Consider the following 22,833-nt stretch of genomic DNA (forward strand, 5'->3'; position numbering starts at 1 on the left):
TAATTGTACTGCTTCTTTACGTTCGAGAAATAAATAATCAAATTTTTCATTAGGAAGTAAATAAAAATTTTTATTCATAAATTATTGACCATGTAAATGAAGTAAAAAAAGTGGAAATCCAGTAGTTAAAAAAGCGATGCAGCTTATATATTTAAATCCTTAATTTTTACTTACCTTATATGTTTATGAACTTTGAGTTTTACTAAGGATCTATGCCAGGCTATAATATCTGTGAACTTCTAATTGTGGCCATTCGTGCAATCATGGCGGATCATCCACCTCCAGTGAGGGTATCTCCTCTGATAAAGGTAGAATTTTTTTAAACATCGTTCTAAAAGTGAAAAGAAAAAAAGCCGTTTGAGAACAATTCTCTCAGTACAAACATTATTAAAAAGTAATTCTAACTTAACATGCGTTGTATTTACATGATAGGACTGTAGTCCTCACTCTCTCACTGAAATTGAATGGGAGATTTTTTTCCCCATCGGAAAGATGTGTATACGGTGAACGTATCGGATGTGTAGATGTGGGAATAGCTAATAAATAATTTAAAAAATCGATCTTAACCATCTGACTGGAAGTTGCCCATTAGGGATCTGGCAATACTTTTGTGGTTCAATATACTGTACCATCAATGTCGGACAGCGTTTTTCCGAGAGGATACGTCACCAGATCACAAATTTCAGTAGACGGGAGGTTATCGCGTTGAGAAACACGAACGGCCAAGACTATAGGTGCAAATTATTCCGTGAGAGTTTAGTAACAATGTTTAAAAAGCCGGTATTAGGTGACGAATTTATTCTTCAGGCCTCGTGTCGCTCCAATAAGAATTGTGGAGAAAGATCGGAATAATTAGTTATTCTTCTAGCGCACATTATGCAGTTGGACCGGGAAGAAACCCCATAACGTGATGCCATTCCTGAATCTCGGGTACTTATCATGGCATCATGCTAAATGTATGTACATTTCAATGTATTTGGGAATATCGTTTGGGCACACGGATAAAAGAGTGAATTTGAAAAACACTTAACACACCGGAGAAGTAACACATAATCAAGAGAATCTGCCTCGTCCTCTAGCTTGCCATTTGATTATGCAGATAAAGCTACATGCAGGCATCTTAAAAGAGTGACAAACAGCTTGAGTGATCGTGTGTAAAAGAGGGCAGTGCGTGTACCTTCCATAAATTATTTGCTCTGTGCATCTACAAAATTATATAAATTGGTAATAATTACTATTAAAAACAGTCTTGATCACGATTTATTTTATAAGGTGACCGGTTTCGACCACTACTGTGGTCATCTTCAGACCATTGAGTGGAAACCCCTTTCTGTTGTGATTCTCCAACAGAAAGGGGTTTCCACTCAATGGTCTGAAGATGACCACAGTAGTGGTCGAAACCGGTCACCTTATAAAATAAATCGTGATCAAGACTGTTTTTAATAGTAATTATTTACAAGACATTGATCACTGCTGTTCCCATAATGCATTCAAAAGTAATATAAATTGGTGTTTAGTAAACATGAAAAATTGTGCTTTGTCCTGTGTCTGCAACTGTTGGTAAAGTATTAGATTGGAAACATTGAACCTGCTGATACCACTCGTTCGCTGTCACCTGTGTCATCATAACAGAGGACATAAACCACTCTCAAAATCTGATGTATGTAAAATAGTCCCCATATCACCTCAATCACAAATGCTGCTTAACAGTTCTGTTAGGCTATATTTTTCACTCGAAGCACTGATATAGAGCCCCAGTTCTGATATTTGGACGAAATGGAGTTAATTTCCCCTAGTTAAATATAGCAGACTTAAATCAGCCCATTGAAGTAGCCAAGACTTTCCTTATGAAAGTCTTTTTCCATAGGACACACATTTTAGGTCAAACCTGGTCTAGAGTGTAGTATTGCCCCCTCCTCTTGAATCTTGGTTATGGCGATACTGATCTGTACAATAGCCCGAAGTCTAGGTTAAGTTGAATGGGAATAATTTTGTTGAGAGTTGGTGAAACCAACGAAAGAGAATGTCACATGCCAAATAAAAGCTCTGGTGACAGGCTGACCTGTGACCTGTAGCACTTTTCATACTGAAAAATAAAATGGCAAGTCAATTCAGAAACCTGTACTAGATAATAGAGAAGTCTCCAAAGAGCAGTTTGGTGCACGTTATGTACAAGTATTCTTAAACTGTGAAAAATGGAAAAAGGTGGCTCCGCTACATAACTTTTACCCTGATGTCTTAGATGTACATTTCAAAGTGAACTATTGTTTGTGCACAATATCGGTGCTATCACTTTCATTCCATGCAAAGGTCATCTTGCTGGTTGGAATGACGTATTTTATTCTTCCTCTATTTTTTGACTACCCACTGAAGCCAATTCTGTTTTGTGAAGTGCATGATAACGAAGACTGTGATTTTATAAATATGTATGTGAACCACAAGCACATTGTCTGAATTACTGTAAAGGTAACCCACACACATATTCTGTACTTAGGAATAGTATACACAGACAGTTATAGGCCATGTAAAAAAGGAACACATGTAAGGGCAGTAAGCAGTATTTATGAAACATGGAAGTATACCTTTCACTACTTTCATACACAGTTCTTCTATCAATACGTTAATTCTAACTTAAGTGCAGTTATGTATCAGGCTCTTCAGCTTCATGCTATTGTTGGCAGTTTGTTTATGTCAGTCATAGCCAGTCAACCATATTATAGTGTACCCATTGAGTCATGGAATCTAATGATTTCTTTTGGCAGAATATGCAAATTGGTTTTTTTTCCAAAATGGAGATTGGGAAGAAAGGCTAACCAGTTGAATAGCCAAAGGCCTGGGTTAATTGGGAAGGTGACAGTTTGGTTGAGTTGGTGAACCCAACTAATTTGAATGGAAGAAAACTAAATTTCCCGACAGCCTGTTAAGCAATGAAGTCCAAGGCTTCGATAGGGTTTGAATGTGACAGTTTGGTTGTGAGTTGGTGAAGCTAACGACTTAACACAAAAATAAAGTTGCTGCCATAGATTGATGTCGTGTAGCCTGAGAAATAAGTTCATCATTTGCAGTTTCAATAAAAATTTGGACGGTGTGGTTAAATTCTAATCTTGCAGAACTAAATAGCAGTTAGGCCTAACTTTATTTACAAAGAATAGCAAATTACAAGTGAGTATTCACACTGGCTACCCACAACCAACTCGTGATTCATTGCATTCGCTTCCAATCACTCATTGCAACAACTGTTACCAACAGCTGCATGCAGGGGGAAAGCCATGGTATATTAAGTGCACTTGTACCGTAGTTCCAGAGTTTTTGTATATCCTCTTTGTCACAGTGGAAAGTCTTTTCTCTATAGACTGTGGGATTTTCACATCCTGAATTGTATAGCCCCTCATCTGTTAACAACTAGTATGCTCGTTACCTCACCTTCATCAGTTTTGCACAGTTTATCATAAATTTATCTGGTGTTAAGATTCACACAGTTGAGGAATTCAATTACTGCTTGAGATTTTTACATGTATAGCCCTTTTAAATCCACACAATTGCTGCTTCTTCCTAGTTAAATCATTCTTTCCTGGTGCTTGCACAGAAGGCAAAGATAGTTGTGTAGCTGTGATTCAGGAGTAGAACTTCCTTTCTGTGTGATTTATCATATATTCTTTTCTCCTCAGTATTCTTGATGCTCTATCAGAAGTGAAAAAATAGATTTGGAGTTGTTGTCTTGGAGTTATTTACTCTTCTATCCAGCCTTCTGTTAAAATAGGACTAAAGGGTCTCAGAACCTAATCATTAGTAGGGATTAATTAGATCATTTACATGTAGATCTGTTGCTTTTTGAAGAGACGTAATCTGTTATAGAAAATTAGCAGAACTGATGCTATTGGCAATGTTCGTAAACCTAGTTAATGTTTCTAGTTTTCCAATGAGGTTAAAGGCATGTCTTCAGTATAATATAATTGGTGACTTTTTGACCTTTACTATTCATTATTTGCACAACAGCTGGTCTTAGCATCATACATAAGATTGGGATTTTTAAAAATTTTTTATTAAAGAAATATGTAATTATCATTTCATACAGAAGCCCAAAAGAAAATAAGTATTTATTGCAACTACATGCCTGGGACAACTATGGTTTATTAAAGCTTTTTCCATTATGGATGTGAAATGGTGAGATTTTGGTGTATAATGGGTATCAGAAACAACTGCAGCCAGTCACCTTTTGTGATGGTAAATTATTTTTATTTTACCACTACCAGTTTTGAGATGCCCAGCAAATCGTACGTAATGTTCGTTTGTAGCCCTGTAGAGATCAATTTGTGATCAATATCTGGAATTACTTACATCTTTATGTCAAGTCGGTGGTAATTCTTAAGTCAAACATTGAGAACTGTATACCATCTGATGATGAGTCACTTGCTAATTCGAAACTGGTAGTGGCAAAAAAAAAAAAAAAAAAAAAAAGGGCAAGCAAGCTATCAGCAGCAAAGGTGACTGGTTGCAGTCATTTCTGGTAACCACTATGGTTTATTGCTGTAATAGCAGTATTATGATGTGATTTTTTTTTATTTGTTTTAGTTTGGCCGATGGAGTTTCCTTTTGGCTGGAGTGCTTTATGGGGCATCAAGACAAAGATCGCTTTCCAAGAAAGAAGCTGCATTGCGAGAAATAGAGGAAAAAGAAAAGGCAATTCGTGACGCTAAGTTAAAGGAAGAAAAGGCTAGATTAAGTAAAAGTAAGTTTAGCAGTAGTTGTTCATATGAGAGCTGTAGTTCTCACTAGTTTCCTATGAAATTTTCACTTATTTTTATACACTAACTGCAGTGGATGCACTAAGTTTTGCTATTCCTCTTTTCCAGTTGAAATGGCAGAATTGGCACGGGCTGCTGGAGTGCAACCAGAACCATAAACAATTTGTTGTAGAATTAAATGTAGTATTACACATTGCTCTATATGGATTTTTGTGTATATATGTATGCTAACATTATATTATGTTGAAATAAAAGTATAAATCTTTGTATCTAGTTTGTCGGATGGATGAAAAATCCCAGTTCGTTTGCATATTGTTAACACAGCCAAATTTTATACATCATCTACAGAACTTTGTAATATATAGGCACTATATATTATAATTTTTGGATCATTCTAGTGTATATGTTTAGCCATTGTATGTGAAGGTTTTGAGTGTCCAGCCAAAGAGCTGACAAAGTGAAAAGATTGGAAGTATGGGAAAAATTTGCCATGTGTGAAAAAGTATCATTCTGAGAAGAGGTTGACAGTAATAATGAAATTGAAGGTTAAATCTTGCAGGACATTCTCTTATGTTTCTTCTACATGATTGATATTTAAATGCTTCTTCTGGGATCTTATTCAGGATCTTCTGGTGTTCACAGTTAACCAAGCACTGTCAAGCACCGGTGTCATGTTCACTTATGAAAAGGAGTCTTCCTATGCTTATGCTAAAGAAGTAGATTTACTGAATAAAATTCTTCTGGCTACTGTTAGTGGGTCATTGTTATTGGATAGAAAGTGAAACAGGCATAGCATGAGAAGGACAATGTTTATCAAACTGTGACTGTCATGCCACAGAGGTGATCTCCTGGTTGTAGTTTGTGTTTCTTGTGCACTGTTGTCGTGTATTTACTTCCTTGATGACAGGAAACCATGAAGCAGGAAGCCCATGCCTGCCTTCCCTTTATAAGTTACTTATGTTCTTGGAAAGCTCAATTGCCTCTTGGGCTCTTCAGTCACCTTTTATATTTCTCAATGGATGCAGAATATCTGATGGGAGTCACATGATCAGAAATAAAAAACCTGTGTTCAATTTCCATGTATTTGTCACCACATACAAGTGCCTGTGCCTGCTGTAGTAGCTTTGACAAGTGGATGTACTTTGCATATGGTCGTGAACACGTGTTCTCCTCATGGTGCCCCTTTGTTCTTTCTAACAAACTTTTTACCACTAGCAACTTGCTGTGCGATGTTTTCCACTCTTCCTCTTGATTTTTGTAGCCCAACACCAGAGAGAAATGCTGCCGTACAGACTTTGATGACTTTTCCTTGCACCTTAACGGAATATATAAAATATCTTTCTAGAATACTGCTCAGTTTTCCTTTTTTTCTGTTTGGTGCAGTTTGGAGGTGCCATTGAGGTACTGAAATAACATAGTTGTTTCGCACGTACAAATTCCCAAAGTTTCAGAAGCCATGAAATATTGTGGAGGCCACTTCTCCTATCTTTGTTGTGCATTTCCAGTGGCAAGCACATTGAGGTCCCATTTCTCTAGCAGCTTCTTTCCTTTTAATTGCATCATTTACCTACACTTGATCCTTAAAAATAAGTGATGTCCATGTTATAGCATTTTTATGAAACAAATCAAATTTGCGGTAATAATAATACATTATTATTCTGTGCTGGTTCTGCTAAATAATAATTTTAACAATAATTATTATTTAAGTAAAATAATGATAATTTTTCTAAAGTTCTTTGATTCTGGTTAATATCTGTTTTAATGCATATGAGATTATGTTGGTGGTTGTGTATCCCTTTTACTCAAATCTGGAGTTGGCTGCCACGACTTTTGTCCTTAGCAGGGGAGATGACTACACCCTCAACAGGAGTTTGTTTTCCACATTGCAATAGTTAAAAAGAATGCAAAAATCACTAATAGCATGAACCCTGTATGATTAAATGATGATGGCGTCCTCTTGGGTAAAATATTCCGGAAGTAAAATAGTCCCCCATTCGGATCTCCGGGCGGGGACTACTCAAGAGGACGTCGTTATCAAGAGAAAGAAAACTGGCGTTCTACGGATCGGAGTGTGGAATGTCAGATCCCCTAATCGGGCAGGTGGGTTAGAAAATTTAAAAAGGGAAATGGATAGGTTAAAGTTGTATATAGTGGGGATTAGTAAAGTTCGGTGGCAGGAGGAACAAGACTTATGGTCAGGTGAATACAGGGTTATAAATACAAAATCAAATAGGGGTAATGCAGGAGTAGGTTTAATAATGAATAAAAAATAGGAGTGCGAGTAAGCTTCTACAAACAGCATAGAGAACGCATTATTGTGGCCAAGATACACACAAAGCCCTTGCCTACTACAGTAGTACAAGTTTATATGCCAACTAGCTCTGCAGATGATGAAGAAATTGATGAAAAGTATGATGAGATAAAAGAAATTATTCAGATAGTGAAGGGAGACGAAAATTTAATAGTCATGGGTGACTGGAATTCGTCAGTAGGAAAAGGGAGAGAAGGAAACGTAGTAGGTGAATATGGATTGGGGCTAAGAAATGAAAGAGGAAGCTGCCTGGTACAATTTTGCACAGAAGATAACTTAATCATAGCTAACACTTGGTTCAAGAATCATGAAAGAAGGTTGTAAACATGGAAGAATCCTGAAGGATCTAAAAGGTTTCAGATAGATTATATAATGGTAAGACAGAGATTTAGGAGCCAGGTTTTAAATTGTAAGACATTTCCAGGGGCAGATGTGGACTCTGGCCACAATTTATTGGTTATGAACTGTAGATTAAAACTGAAGAAACTGCAAAAAGGTGGGAATTTAAGGAGATGGGACCTGGATAAACTGACTAAACCAGAGGTTGTACAGAGTTTCAGGGAGAGCATTAGGGAACGATTGACAAAAATGGGGGAAAGAAATACAATAGAAGAAGAATGCCTAGCTTTGAGAGATGAGATAGTAAAGGCAGCAGAGGATCAAGTAGGTAAAAAGACGAGGGCTAGTAGAAATCCTGTGGGTAACAGAAGAGATACTGAATTTTATTGATGAAAGGAGAAAATACAAAAATGCAGTTTGTGAAGCAGGCAAAAAGGATTACAAACGTCTCAAAAATGAGGTCAACAGGAAGTGCAAAATGGCTAAGCAGGGATGGCTAGAGGACAAATGTAAGGATGTAGAAGCTTATCTCACTAGTGGTAAGATAGATACTGCCTACAGGAAAATTAAAGAGACCTTTGGAGAAAAGAGAACCACTTGTATGAATATCAAGAGCTCAGATGGAAACCCAGTTCTAAGCAAAGAAGGGAAAGCAGAAAGGTGGAAGGAGTATATAGAGGGTCTATACAAGGGCGATGTACTTGAGGACAATATTATGGAAATGGAAGAGGATGTAGATGAAGATGAAATGGGAGATATGATACTGCATGAAGAGTTTGACAGAGCATTGAAAGACCTGAGTCGAAACAAGGCCCAGGGAGTAGACAACATTCCATTAGAAGTACTGATAGCCTTGGGAGAGCCAGTCCTGACAAAACTCTACCATCTGGTGAGCAAGATGTATGAGACAGGCGAAATTCCATCAGACTTCTAGAAGAGTATAGTAATTCCAATCCCAAAGAAAGCAGGTGTTGACAGGTGTGAAAATTACCGAACTATCAGTTTAATAAGTCACGGCTGCAAAATACTAACGTGAATTCTTTACACACGAATGGAAAAACTAGTAGAAGCTGACCTCGGGGAAGATCAGTTTGGATTCCATAGAAATATTGGAACACATGAAGCAATACTGACCCTACGGCTTATCTTAGAAGAAAGATTAAGGAAAGGCAAAGCTACGTTTCTAGCATTTGTAGACTTAGAGAAAGTTTTTGAAAATGTTGACTGGAATACTCTCTTTCAAATTCTAAAGGTGGCAGGGGTAAAATGCAGGGAGCAAAAGGCTATTTACAATTTGTACAGAAACCAGATGGCAGTTATAAGAGGCGAGGGACACGAAAGGGAAACAGTGGTTGGGAAGGGAGTGAAACAGGGTTGTAGCCTCTCCCAGTTGCTATTCAATCTGTATACTGAGCAAGCAGTAAAGGAAACAAAAGAAAAATTCATAAATGGTATTAAAATCCACGGAGAAGAAATAATAACTTTGAGGTTCGCCAATGACATTGTAATTCTGTGAGAGAGAGCGAAGGACTTGGAAGAGCAGTTGAACGGAATGGACAGTGTCTTGAAAAGAGGATATAAGATGAACATCAACAAAAGCAAAATGGAATGTAGTCGAATTAAGTTGGGTGATGCTGAGGGAATTAGATTAGGAAATGAGACACTTAAAGTAGTAAAACAGTTTTGCTACTTGGGGAGCAAAATAACTGATGATGGTCGAAGTAGAGAGGATATAAAATGTAGACTGGCAATGGCAAGGAAAGCGTTTCTGAAGAAGAGAAATTTGTTAACATCGGGTATAGATTTAAGTGTCAGGAAGTCGTTTCTGAAAGTATTTGTATGGAGTGTAGCCATATATGGAAGTGAAACATGGACGATAAATAGTTTGGACAAGAAGAGAATAGAAGCTTTCAAAATGTGGTGCTACAGAAGAATGCTGAAGATTAGATGGGTAGATCACATAACTAATGAGGAGGTATTGAATAGAATTGGGGAGAAGAGGAGTTTGTGGCTTAACTTGACTAGAAGAAGGGATCGGTTGGTAGGACATGTTCTGAGGCATCAAGGGATCATCAATTTGGTATTGGAGGGCAGCGTGGAGGGTAAAAATCGTAGAGGGAGACTAAGAGATGAATACACTAAGCAGATTCAGAAGGATTTAGGCTGCAGTAGGTACTGGGAGATGAAGAAGCTTGCACAGGATAGAGTAGCATGGAGAGCTGCATCAAACCAGTCTCAGGACTGAAGACCACAACAACAGCATGAACCCATGAATCTACACTGGACAATACAGCAATTCAACAGCTATATAATGACAAGCCACAATAACCCCTATAGTGGGCATATGTAGTTCAGTTGAGTCTGTATAAGATGATCCCTGACAGCCAACAGGACTGTTCCAGCTTTCAGATGCATAGTGCTAATCGCTGCTTGCAAAAGCAATAGTGGAGTGTGTACCTTTGACAACACTGTGCCTTTGTCATAGATACATCTACAGATGCGTGTTACATGATTGGTTGAAGTAGGAGCATGAAGCTGCTTTGCTCAGCCTACTGCATCTGTCGGGGATCACCATAGCTCAACTCAACTTCAGTGTTCCCTATTACAAGTATAACAATTGTTCATGGTTAAGGGCTCCATATAAATATCTAGGAAATAGCTCCATAGTAAATGGTTCCATTAAATATTGGTATTATTTAACACATTGACTGCCACATGCATAGTGATGGATGTTTCCCCACCGGGCTAGGCATATGGCGTTCGGCATAATGTCCTGCTGTGGCCACCGGTGAGCATGCAGTGTCAGGTGTAAGACTCTGCTTTGACCACCACCAGCCTCATGACAGTCAATGTTACATATAGTACTGCATGTCATGATAAGCCACATCACATGCAATAATATGGCAAGCCTTATAATTGCCTTTTTTTTATGCTTACCGCTGATAATGATGTGGCATCATATGGATTTGCCTGAGCATCATCACGTGAGGATTCACTCTCATAACAATCGGCTTCCTTATCAGTTCCATAATTCATTTTTTCTTCCATACACCTCGTGTTGTTTCCTCTGTGTCATATTATTGTTTTGTGGCTTATCATATTAAAGCACAAAAAATTGTGTGTTTTGTATTGATGTATGGTTTCTTCAAATATTACTCTGCTAGTGGCTTTGACATCTTCTAGCAGATACAAAAAGTGTAAAAATCTCAATATTGCTTAGTGAGTGCCTTAACATTATCTGGTCTTGAATGCCTCGTTTCTTCAGCATAAGAGAGAAAACACACACACAGTTTTATCTGGTTTAATGCACTCAGCTGTAATAGCATTTTTTTTATTTTTTTAGCATTGTGGCATGTTAGCCTTAGGTAAGGCAGTGAAGATTTCAACTTGTATGAAAAGACTTATGCATTATTTGTCCAGCTATAATGGAACTGTATTAGATCATGTTTGTTCTTGGTACTGAATGTGTGGCTATGCTGTGGCAGCCATACTGTGAAGTTTTGTAAAGCTGAATATACAATGACCTCTGTGTGTCATGTTGCACATTATCTTCACTGGCCTCTTTTGCAATGTATAAAAAAAAGCATTGGTTCTCATTTGATGACCACACAGTATGGTGCCTTATGCTGTATGATTGTGCATAATAAACATTTTAGCACTGGAATATTAACACACGACAGTGCTTACCTGCATTGTCCATTAAGGCCGAATTATGCAAATGATATACACTACGCAGACTTCCAAGTAATGTGGGTTTTCCCTACATTTATTACCACCACAAACATTATGATTACAAGATCAAGTTTCACACCACATGTTTTTATGGAAGTATGTACCTCCATCTCTCCACTTCAGTATCAATAACAAAATCACTTCATGAAGACAGAGTCAGTTTTAGACACAATATTAGCCGAACACTGGCTATAGATTACATAAAAAGTGCACACACTTGAGTTTTTACATAGTCATCAACATGATGAAACATAAAGTGATGCAAAAGACTCAATTACCGTCCACTTTAAACAACTTCCATCAATTGAAAAGCAGCCAGAGATAGCAGTCGTGTGCATGAGTTTTATTCCCTTGTGTGACTGTGTGCATTTCCTTTCTGAAGAATGCTTTGGACCGAAGCTCAGAGTTTAACAGCCTTTCATTGTGCCTGCCTGTAACTCATTGAGTCGTCGTTACTGTGGGTAGCAGTCTATCCTTTTCGTAGTATTGTTGGTATTATAACCTTAACATTCTTAAGCTATATTTTGCTACTTACGATGTACTATAAGTATTAACAGTAACTGTATGAAATAGGTTGTGAGTTAACAGGTTGGAAAAGTTAATGAAACCATTGTACCTAATTCATGAGTTCAAGCATTGTATTGAAAATTATGGTAAATTACGCAAAAATTTTAAGTAATGGTTTAATCAGTTATTGAGGTGTATCATCATGCTCATAAACAAATCAGTTCAATGAAGGTATAATGGCAGAAAGCAAAATCTAATAAATACAAAGTAAAATCTACAATGGAAAATGTAACTGGTCATAAGATTTAATGTTAATTATCTCATAAGTTGATTGTATGTAGATAAATCAAAATACATTCCAGCAAAGTTGGGATGTCAGTCTTTCTAATGGGTGGCACCATTATTACCAGAGCTGCCAATTAACTGACTAGAAATTTAAACTTGATTTACATTAAGTAGCTCAATTATCAATATTTTTTAATTGATAAAGTTTTCATAAAAATTACCTGTATTGCCAGAATCAACACTTTAAAAATAAGGCTGTACAATAAATCCAAGTGAAACTCATCCTAGTTAAAGGAATATAGGAAAAAATTAATTACTAGCAGAGATGCGATAAGAGCCGAGAGGAGATTCCAGCTTCCTCTGTTTCAAAGGGTAGTTTTCTTAGAGCATATATTTGACTTGAGTTTTACATGCCATTTCCTTTATTCAGTTACCCCAAGTCAGTATGGTATCAATAGTTATCCAAGGGAAATTAACAGCACTTAAATCTGGTTCCATTAGCATAATGTAATATTATGTACATCTTGTTTATGATGACTGATGCAGAGGTAACTTGCAGTGTACCATACTTTATCCGTGGTTCAGTCTACTTCATATTTCAACATCTGTGTTTAGCTTAATGTTCTGCGGACTTAAAGATCATCATCATCATCATCAACAACTACTAAGCAAAGTACCTATATTAAGATAGTCCCATTATGTGACATAACAAGTCAAATATTAAGAAAGATTGGACACGGTATATAAGCTGCAGGGACATAAACATCCCTAGATCTGAATGAGTACTGCACTGAGCTGCTCTTTGTTGATTACTGTTATTCAATGTTATATGCGAAAACTTGGATTATAGTGTTTGACACTGTAAAAACCCCAACAGAAAAGTTTTAAACTTCATTAAGCATTCAGAGAATGTACACATAGTACAATTACCTAGGAACACATTGTATGAGTAAATTTCAGTATTGTTCTCATATTAGTGTGGACTGAGAGCCAGTAGAGTTACTGATGTACAAGTTTGATTTGTTGCACACAGTAATAATTCCAGTCAGCAGGACAGAGCACAACAACTACTGATAGTTTATTTTCAAATCCAACTATATATGAACACATAGGTGGTTGCATAGCAACAACCAGATTTAGCAAAGAAAGGAAAATTAGTGTCACAGAATGATAAAATGTAGACTTGGTCACACTATTCAGTGAAATTTAGTGGTTGAACGATGGGAAAAAGTTTACCATGGGCACAAAGATCAGAAATTTCTTTCATAAAACTATTCTTGCAGCACCTGAAATCCAATTTTACTTTACAAGAATTTTGGGACAAATTCCAGTAGAAAAGAGGAATAGTTGACATCTGCATCAATAGTACCTTGTGCCAGGAAGAGAGAGCTTTATTTACGAGTGCTACCTTTTTAAGTTTCTGCTAAACAATGAAAGAAAAACATTTTTACGGTCCAGCAGAATGAACAGCATGATTTGAGTCACATTGTATGGTGTCACTGTTGTGCCTGCATGAAATAAGTATGCATGCATTGCATTGAGGAAAGAAGGCTATGCCTTTGTGGAGATCAAAGCATTGAATATTTGCTGTTGAGTTGTATTTAAAAATTACGAGTCCCTTGTCACTGTTCTGCATCTCTTTTGTCACCATTTTGAGTTGAAATGAAATCATTGGACGATTGTACAGTTGGTGCAACAATTCAGGACTACTGCATCTTGTGAAAAATAGAAAAGTCCAGGGCGATGAAGGGTGTAGCGGGCTGCAGAGTGAGTGGATGAGTAAGTCTCTCACTCATCCGAAGTTCTCACCATCCTGCTGCCATACATGTCTTGACTCTAATAACATGAGATTGTTCTCTGTGGCACATTATCCATGATAACCAATACAAATTGCAGATCATAAAGAAACTAGCTGAACAAGATAAAGTTGCCTGATGAACCCTTGCACTTCCTGGGACTTTTAGCAAACAACCCACCAGTGCAAAACAACGTACTGGTGTCAGATGAGGCACATTTCCATCTAGACAGTGGTGTACATAAGCAGAATTACAGGTTCTGGGTTATTATTATTATTTTACCTATTTGGCCTTCAGGGTGAATACATCATTTAGTCATCAATTAAGATGACAAACTTATTTTTTTAAACAAATAAATGTACAAATTACTGAAAAATGGAAAAAGAATATTTCTTAAGTATTATCAAGAATGGAAAAAGCTTCTTAATTTCCGAATGAAGGCGTAATAAGGAAAAAATTGCACAGTCATATCTCGGATCAAACAATGGAAACTCCAGGTTGGAATACCTTCAATGTAGGAAAGCCAGATTGCTACTTACCTTAAAGAAGACAGGTCAGATTGCAGACAGTAACAATTAAGACGCGCATAAAGCTTTCAGCCACAGCCTTCATCAGTAAGAGAGAGAAACGCACCATTCACACACAAGCGACCCCTCCCCCTGCACACACACACACACACACACACACACACACACACACACACACACACACGCCGGGATGCAACCTATTATGTGGGATGCGACCAGCAATCTGGAGGGACCATGGAAGGGGAAGGGATTGTAGTGTATAGATGGGGAGAGAGACGAATGCTGTCTGGTGGAGTGTGCAAAAAGTAGACTGCCAACAGGTGCAACATCAGGAGGTTGTGGGCAGGGAGGTGGGGGAAAAAGGAGAGGAGCAGGTAAAGACGAGCAGATGCATTGGCAGAGGGCTGCAAATGAACAGGGTGGGAGATGTGAATGGGGAGGAGATGATTGGACAGAGGACAGCCGGCATGGTAGCTCAGCGTGTTCGGTCAGGGGGTTAGCTGCCCTCTGTAATAAAAAAACTGAGTCAATCGACCAATAACGAACATAAAAGGATGTCTTACGACGTCCGCCCCGAGCAGATACAACGAACAGAAGCGAACAAAAAAAATGAGATTTTAAAAAAAAAAGAAAAGAAAAAGGGGTGGAAACTGTTGAGTAAAGGGTGTGGGGCAATATGTTACTGAAGGTTGAGGCTGAATTACTACAGGAGCGGAGACTGTGTTGTAAGGGTAACTCCCATCTTCACGGTTCAAAAAAGCTGTTGGTGGAGGGAAAGATCCAGATGACTCAGGTAGTGAAGCAGCCATTGAAACCAAGTGCGTTCTCTTATCTTCAGCTGCATGTTGTGCCACAGGGTTGTCTACTTTGCTCATGACCACAGTTTGGCAGTGGCTGTTCATCCTGGTGGATAGTTGGCTGGTAGTCATGTTATTGTTGTTGTGGTCTTCAGTCCTGAGACTGGTTTGATGCAGCTCTCCATGCTACTCTATCCTGTGCAAGCTTCTTCATCTTCCAGTACCTACTGCAGCCTACATCCTTCTGAATCTGCTTAGTGTATTCATCTCTTGGTCTCCCTCTACGATTTTTACCCTCCACGCTGCCCTCCAATACCAAATTGGTGATCCTTTGATGCCTCAGAACATGTCCTACAAACCGATCCCTTCTTCCGGTCAAGTTGTGCCACAAACTTCTCTTCTCCCCAATCCTATTCAATACTTCCTCATTAGTTATGTGATCTACCCATCTAATCTTCAGCATTCTTCTGTAGCACCACATTTTGAAAGCTTCTATTCTCTTCTTGTCCAAACTATTTATCGTCCATGTTTCACTTCCATACATGGCTACACTCCATACAGATACTTTCAGAAATGACTTCCTGACACTTAAATCTATACTCGATGTTAACAAATTTCTCTTCTTCAGAAACGCTTTCCTTGCCATTGCCAGTCTACATTTTATATCCTCTCTACTTCGACCATCATCAGTTCTTTTGCTCCCCAAATAGCAAAACTCCTTTACTACTTAAAGTGTCTCATTTCCTAATCTAATTCCCTCAGCATCACCTGACTTAATTTGATTACATTCCATTATCCTCGTTTTGCTTTTGTTGATGTTCATCTTATATCCTCCTTTCAAGATGTTATCCGTTCCATTCAACTGCTCTTCCAAGTCCTTTGCTGTCTCTGACAGAATTACAATGTCATTGGCGAACCTCAAAGTTATTATTTCTTCTCCGTGGATTTTAATACCATTTCCGAATTTTTCTTTTGTTTCCTTTACTGCTTGCTCAATATACAGATTGAATAACATCGGGGAGAGGCTACAACCCTGTCTTACTCCCTTCCCAACCACTGCTTCCCTTTCGTGCCCCTCAACTCTTATATCTGCCATCTGGTTTCTGTGCAAATTGTAAATAGCCTTTCGCTCCCTTTATTTTACCCCTACCACCTTCAGAATTTGAAAGAGAGTATTCCAGTCTACATTGTCAAAAGCTTTCTCTAAGTCTACAAATGCTAGAAACGTAGGTTTGCCTTACCTTAATCTTTCTTCTAAGATAAGTCATAAGGTCAGTATTGCCTCACGTGTTCCAACATTTCTATGGAATCCAAACTGATCTTCCCCGAGGTCAGCTTCTACCAGTTTTTCCATTCGTCTGTAATGAATTCACGTTAGTATGTTGCAGCTGTGACTTATTAAACTGATAGTTTGGAAATTTCACATCTGTCAACACGTGCTTTCTTTGGGATTGGAATTATTATATTCTTCTTGAAGTCTGAGGGTATTTAGCCTGTTTCATACATCTTGCTCACCAGATGGTAGAGTTTTGTCAGGACTGGCTCTCCCAAGGCCATCAGTAGTTCCAATGGAATGTTGTCTACTCCGGGGGCCTTGTTTCGACTCAGGTCTTTCAGTGCTCTGTCAAACTCTTCACGCAGTATCGTATCTCCCATTTCATCTACATCCTCTTCCATTTCCGTAATATTGTCCTCAAGTACATCGCCCTTGTATAGACCCTCTATATACTCCTTCCACCTTTCTGGTTTCCGTTCTTTGCTTAGAACTGGGTTTCCATCTGAGCTCTTGATGTTCATACAAGTGGTTCTCTTATCTCCAAAGGTCTCTTTAATTTTCCTGTAGGCAGTATCTATCTTACCCCTAGTGAGATAAGCCTCTACATCCTTACATTTGTCCTCTAGCCATCCCTGCTTAGACATTTTGCACTTCCTGTCGATCTCATTTTTGAGACGTTTGTATTCCTTTTTGCCTGCTCTATTTACTGCATTTTTATATTTTCTCCTTTCATGAATAAAATTCAATATTTCTTCTGTTACCCAAGGATTTCTACTAGCTCTCATCTTTTTACCTACTTGATCCTCTGCTGCCTTCACTATTTCATCCCTCAAAGCTACCCATTCTTCTTCTACTGTATTTCTTTCCCCCATTCCTGTCAATTGTTCCCTTATGCTCTCCCTGAAACTCTGTACAACCTCTGGTTCTTTCAGTTTATCCAGGTCCCATCTCCTTAAGTTCCCACGTTTTTGCAATTTCTTCAGTTTTAATCTACAGTTCATAACCAATAGATTGTGGTCAGAGTCCACATCTGCCCCTGGAAATGTCTTACAATTTAAAACCTGGTTCCTAAATCTCTGTCTTACCATTATATAATCTATCTGAAACCTTTTAGTATCTCCAGGGTTCTTCCATGTATACAACCTTCTTTCATGATTCTTAAACCAAGTGTTAGCTATGATTAAGTTATGCTCTGTGCAAAATTCTACCAGACAGCTTCCTCTTTCATTTCTCTCCCCCAATCCATAGTCACCCACTACGTTTCCTTCTCTCCCTTTTCCTACTCTCGAATTCCAGTCACCCATGACTATTAAATTTTCGTCATGCTTCACTATCTGAATAATTTCTTTTATCTCATCATACATTTCTTCAGTTTCTTCGTCATCTGCAGAGCTAGTTGGCATATAAACTTGTACTACTGTAGTGGGCATGGGCTTCATGTCTATCTTGGCCACAATAATGCGTTCACTATGCTGTTTGTAGTAGCTTACCCGCACTCCTATTTTCCTATTCATTATTAAACCTACTCCTGCATTACCCCTATTTGATTTTGTGTTTATAACCCTGTAGTCACTGACCAGAAGTCTTCTTCCTGTTGCCACCGAACTTCACAAATTCCCACTATATCTAACTTTAACCTATCCATTTCCCTTTTTACATTTTCTAACCTACCTGCCCGATTAAGTGATCTGACATTCCACACTCCGATCCGTAGAACGCCAGTTTTCTTTCTCCTGATAACGACATCCTCTTGAGTAGTCCCCGCTCGGAGATCCGAATGGGGGACTATTTTACCTCCGGAATATTTTACCCAAGAGGACGCCATCATCATTTAATCATACAGTAAAGGTGCATGCCCTCGGGAAAAATTACGGCCATAATTTCCCCTTGCTTTCAGCCGTTCGCAGTACCAGCACAGCAAGGCCGTTTTGGTTATTGTTACAAGGCCAGATCAGTCAATCATCCAGACTGTTGCCCTTGCAACTACTGAAAAGGCTGCTGCCCCTCTTCAGGAACCACACATTTGTCTGGCCGCTCAACAGATACCCCTCTGTCGTGGTTGCACCTACGGTACGGCTATCTGTATGGCTGAGGCACGCAAGCCGCCCCACCAATGGCAAGGTCCATGGTTCATGGGGGGAGGCTGGTAGTCATACCAATTTAAAAAAAATACGTAAATAGCTATGCAATGATTACAGAGCTGGTAAATGACATGGCTGCTTTCACAGGTGACCCGGCCCCTGATGTGGTAGGATAAATCTGTGACAGAACGAGAATAGGAAGTGCTGGGTGGGAGGACTGGGCAGGTTTTGCACCTGGATCTTGCACAGGGATATGATCCTTGTGTAGGGATGGATTAGGATGTTGTGAAAGTTGGGTGGGTGACGGAACACCAGTTTAGGAGGGGTGGGAAGTATTTCTGGTAGGATGTCCCTCATTTCAAGGCATGATGATAGGTAATCAATGTCCTGGCAAAGGATGTGGTTCAGTTGTCCCTGTCCAGGGTGGTACTGAGTGATGAAGGGAACACTCCTTTGTGGCTGGTTCTTGAGGGTGGTGGGAGGATTTGGAGAGTGAGGAGAAATGGTGAGAGAGATCTGTTTGTAGACTAGGTCTGGGGGATACTGTCCATCTGTGAAGATCTTGCTGAGACCCCCAGCAGACTGAAAAAAGGAGTTTTTGTCACTGCAGATATGCTGTCCTTGGGTGGCTAGGCTGAATGGGAGGGTTTTTTTTGGTGTGAAAGGGATGACGGCTATCAAAATGAAAATGCAGGTACTATTGGTGGTTGGTGGGTTTAATGTGGATGGAGGTGCAGAGGGAACCATTAGATAGGAAGAGGTCAGCATCTAGGAAGGTGGCATTCCGAGTTGAGGAGCACCACATGAAGTGAATGGGAGAGGAAGTGTTGAGGCTGTAAAGGAATGAAGGCGAGGTTTCTTGCCCTGAGTCCATTTTGACATCTGTCATCCCTTTCACACCAAACAATCCCTAACATACAGCCTAGCCACTCGGGAATTGTGTATCTGCAGTGACAAAATCCCCCTTGCTCATTATGTTGAGGCTTTCACCAAGGCCTTCACAGATGGGCACTACCCCAACCTCGTCCGCAAACAGATCTCCCATGCCATTTCCCCTCACAACCCAACCCTCCCCCCCCCCCCCCCCCCCCAAGAACCAGCCACAAAGAAGTGTTCTGTTTATCACCCAGTACCACCCCAGACTGGAACAACTGAACCACATCCTGTGCCAGGGCTTTGATTACCTATCGTCATGCCCTGAAATGAGGGTCATCCTACCCGAGATACTTCCCACCCCTCCTAAACTGGTGTTCCATCACCCACCCAACCTTCACAACAACCTAGTCCATCCCTATGCCACTCCTAATCCCAACCCCTTGCCACAAAGATCATATCCCTGCGGAAGACTCAGGTGCAAAACCTGCCCAATCCACCAACCCAGCACTTCCTATTCTAGTCCTGTCACAGGTTTATCATATCCCATCAGAGACTGGGCCACCTGTGAAAGCATCCATGCCATTTACCAGATCTGCAATCATTGCATAGCTGTTTATATATTTTTATATTGGTATGACTACCAACCAGCTGTCCATCAGGATGGGTGGCCACCGCAAAACTGCGGCCAAGAGCAAAGTAGACAACCCTGTGGTACAACATGCAGCTGAACATAACTCACTTAATTTCAATGACGGCTTCACTAACTGAGCCACCTGGATCTTTCCCTCCACCACCACCAACTTTTATGAACTGCATAGATAGGAGTTACTCTGACAACACAGTTTCCACTTTCATAATGATCCCAGCCTCAACCTACATAACATACTGCCCACAGCCTCCACCGAACAGTTTCCACCCCTGTGTCCTGTCACCTCCTTCCCATTCTCATTACCCACCCTGTTTATTAGCAGCCCTCTGCCAATGCATCTGCCCATCTTTCCCCACTTCTCTCCTTTTCTGCTCCTTTTTTCCCCAGCTCCCTGCCCCACAACCTCCTAACACTATGCCTGTTGGCAGTCTAGTCCCTGCACACTTCACCAGACAGAGTTCATCTCTTTCCCCACCCCTTCCAGACTGCTGCCTGCATCCTATGCAATGGTTGCATTTCAACCCAAGATGCTTGAATTGGCGGTTTTTGTGTGTGTGTGTGTGTGTGTGTGTGTGTGTGTGTTTTTTTTCTCTTTTACTGATGAAGGTTGTGGCTGAAAGCTTTATGTAAGTGTCTTTTAATTGTGCCTGGTTGCAACTTGATGTGTCTTCTTTGCACAGTCATAACTTTTTGAGATACAGTTATATTAATTCCAATGTTTTGTTGAAAATTGATGTCATGCAAGAAAATTTTATTAATTAATCACTAAAATGGAAGTCGTACTTTCTCTATTGGTCCATGGTCAGATGTTAAAGTTACTAACAAAAACAAATCTTAATCAGATATCTAAGAACTACCTTATCATTCTGTATTAAAAGACTAGTAATGCTCAAGTGAATGATGCTCTTGGATTTCTCATTTCCATGAGTAATTATTGTTCTCTATATTGCTGGAACTTGGGAGAAGCGAAGATTAAATGATTAATATCTCCAATATCTGATCTGCTGCAATTGACAAGTGTGTGGATTTCTGAACTGTAGACAATAAAAATGAGGAAGATAACTGTCTTGATTAAATCTCATCTGGGTGCTTGAACAGTTACATATGGTTCCAATAGGTGGGGCAACAGCTCATACGGCCCATGTATCAGCAAATGTCTTGTATTGTCATTTTCCTAGTCAATTGGTTTCTGTTGTGGGAGATATTTACTGGCCAACATGGTAACCCAATTTGATTACTCTTGACTTCTTGTGGGGATACTTGAAGAATCAAGTGTACACTTCACATCCTCATACTGTGGCTGGACTCAAGGAAGGGATGTGTACAGCTGTGGAGGACATGCCTTTGAAATGCTGAATGGGGTGACAGAAGCATTCATTTGCCACCTGGAGGATTGTGTCAAACATTATTGCAACCACCTGTATGGTATTATGTTCAGAACCAAATAAAAGGTGTATGTTATATGTAATGGCATATTTTTCTTTGTTTTCAGTGTGTATTTCCACAAATTTGTCAGTTTGTTTTGAAGCCCTGTCCTTTTTATGCCCTACTACTTAATCTGGCAGACCCTGTACAAATTGTTTTATTGTTTCTCAACATATTTGCCTCTGTATTTCATACACTTCTGCACCTGTTTGAAGATATTCTGGAAGCATTTTTTTCCACTTTATTGTTGGTACTTCAGTAATATGGTTTTGGAAGAATTCAACAGATTCTGGAGAAGATAAAAATCATTATCGATATGTTTTTTGTTTCCATATAGGGAACAGAAAGAAGTCATGAACAAATGACTTTTGTTGTATATTACTCTTGGAACATCCATACAGTTGGCTGCTGCTTACTTTCCAGTTGATACAAATGTATCTGAGAGTCATATCCAGTTACAGTGTTGTATACGGATTTTGCACTCCACTGTAGATTGACTTGCACATCTGGTTTTGTTTCCTTTTCCCAGGTTCAGCTGCCTGAGCTTGTAGTTGGCATACAAACGGCTAGTTTGGTAATATTTTCTGTTGACGGTGGTGGTATCAAGGGGTATCATCGCAAAGTTTCAAATAATTCATATTGTGTAGTTGTATTTTAATCATAAGCGATAAGCCAGAAATACAATCTCCCTAATATAGGCAAGTTTCCCATTAGAAATGACTGTGAGAAAGAAAACAGCATGGCACACTTTTGTGTGTGTAATTTTTGTTTAAAATTATATACTTGGAGTAACAATTTATCTAATTGTTGCTGTTATAGTTAAAACTAACAGTGAGAAAGAAAATGAAACCACACATTTTAACAGCACAGTATTTTTTTGCAGTCTGTTCTAACATAAAACCTGTAAACTGTTACTTTCCTAAATATACAGCCTATGTCCATCTGAATGTTTATTAAAAATTATGTAATGTAATTGGACAGACAAAAAAAATTTATTCACCAAGCAGCAACCAGAGAACAGCAGCATCTGGAGAACACACATAATCGGATAGATAAAAGAATTTACTCACAAAGTGGCAGCAGCAGATAGCTAATACAATCTGCTCTCCAAGCAGCAGCAGGAAAATACACATTTATTAGAGTTCCATGTAAACATGCGAACATTTGAAGTAATTGTTCTATATGGTCTATTACATTTTCAAGTTCCACGCCCTCAGAGTGAGCGAAGTCACAGTGAGAAGCCAAAATTTGTGTCCTGACACAATTTGTGGGGATACACAAGATTAGGACATACATTGATTTCCCATGCATATTTAACAGTTGTGAAGGATTGCCAGGTATGCTAATATGTGACAGAAAATGTGATTGGTGACTGGACTGAAAATTTCTTGGGAGGGAGGTTGCAACATAATATGTTAGTGCTGGATGCAGAGGCTTCAACAGATGTAGAAAAAACTTCAGGAGTGGCCCAGATAAGTGTGGTGGGA

The 22,833-nt window shown here is 39.2% G+C and overlaps 1 protein-coding gene across 1 annotated transcript; it reads left to right on the forward strand.

Annotated features, from left to right (window-relative positions):
• The first annotated feature begins 190 nt into the window (after positions 1-190).
• LOC124612708 (ATP synthase subunit e, mitochondrial) lies at positions 191-5,014 on the forward strand. The gene is made up of 3 exons (XM_047141059.1): positions 191-308; positions 4,573-4,729; positions 4,854-5,014. Exons 1-3 carry the CDS (start codon positions 213-215, stop codon positions 4,901-4,903), a joined length of 303 nt encoding a protein of 100 aa, XP_046997015.1. The 5' UTR covers positions 191-212; the 3' UTR covers positions 4,904-5,014.
• The last annotated feature ends 17,819 nt before the right edge of the window (positions 5,015-22,833 follow it).

The sequence above is a fragment of the Schistocerca americana genome, chromosome 4, assembly GCF_021461395.2.
Source record: "Schistocerca americana isolate TAMUIC-IGC-003095 chromosome 4, iqSchAmer2.1, whole genome shotgun sequence".
NCBI lineage: Eukaryota > Metazoa > Arthropoda > Insecta > Orthoptera > Acrididae > Schistocerca > Schistocerca americana.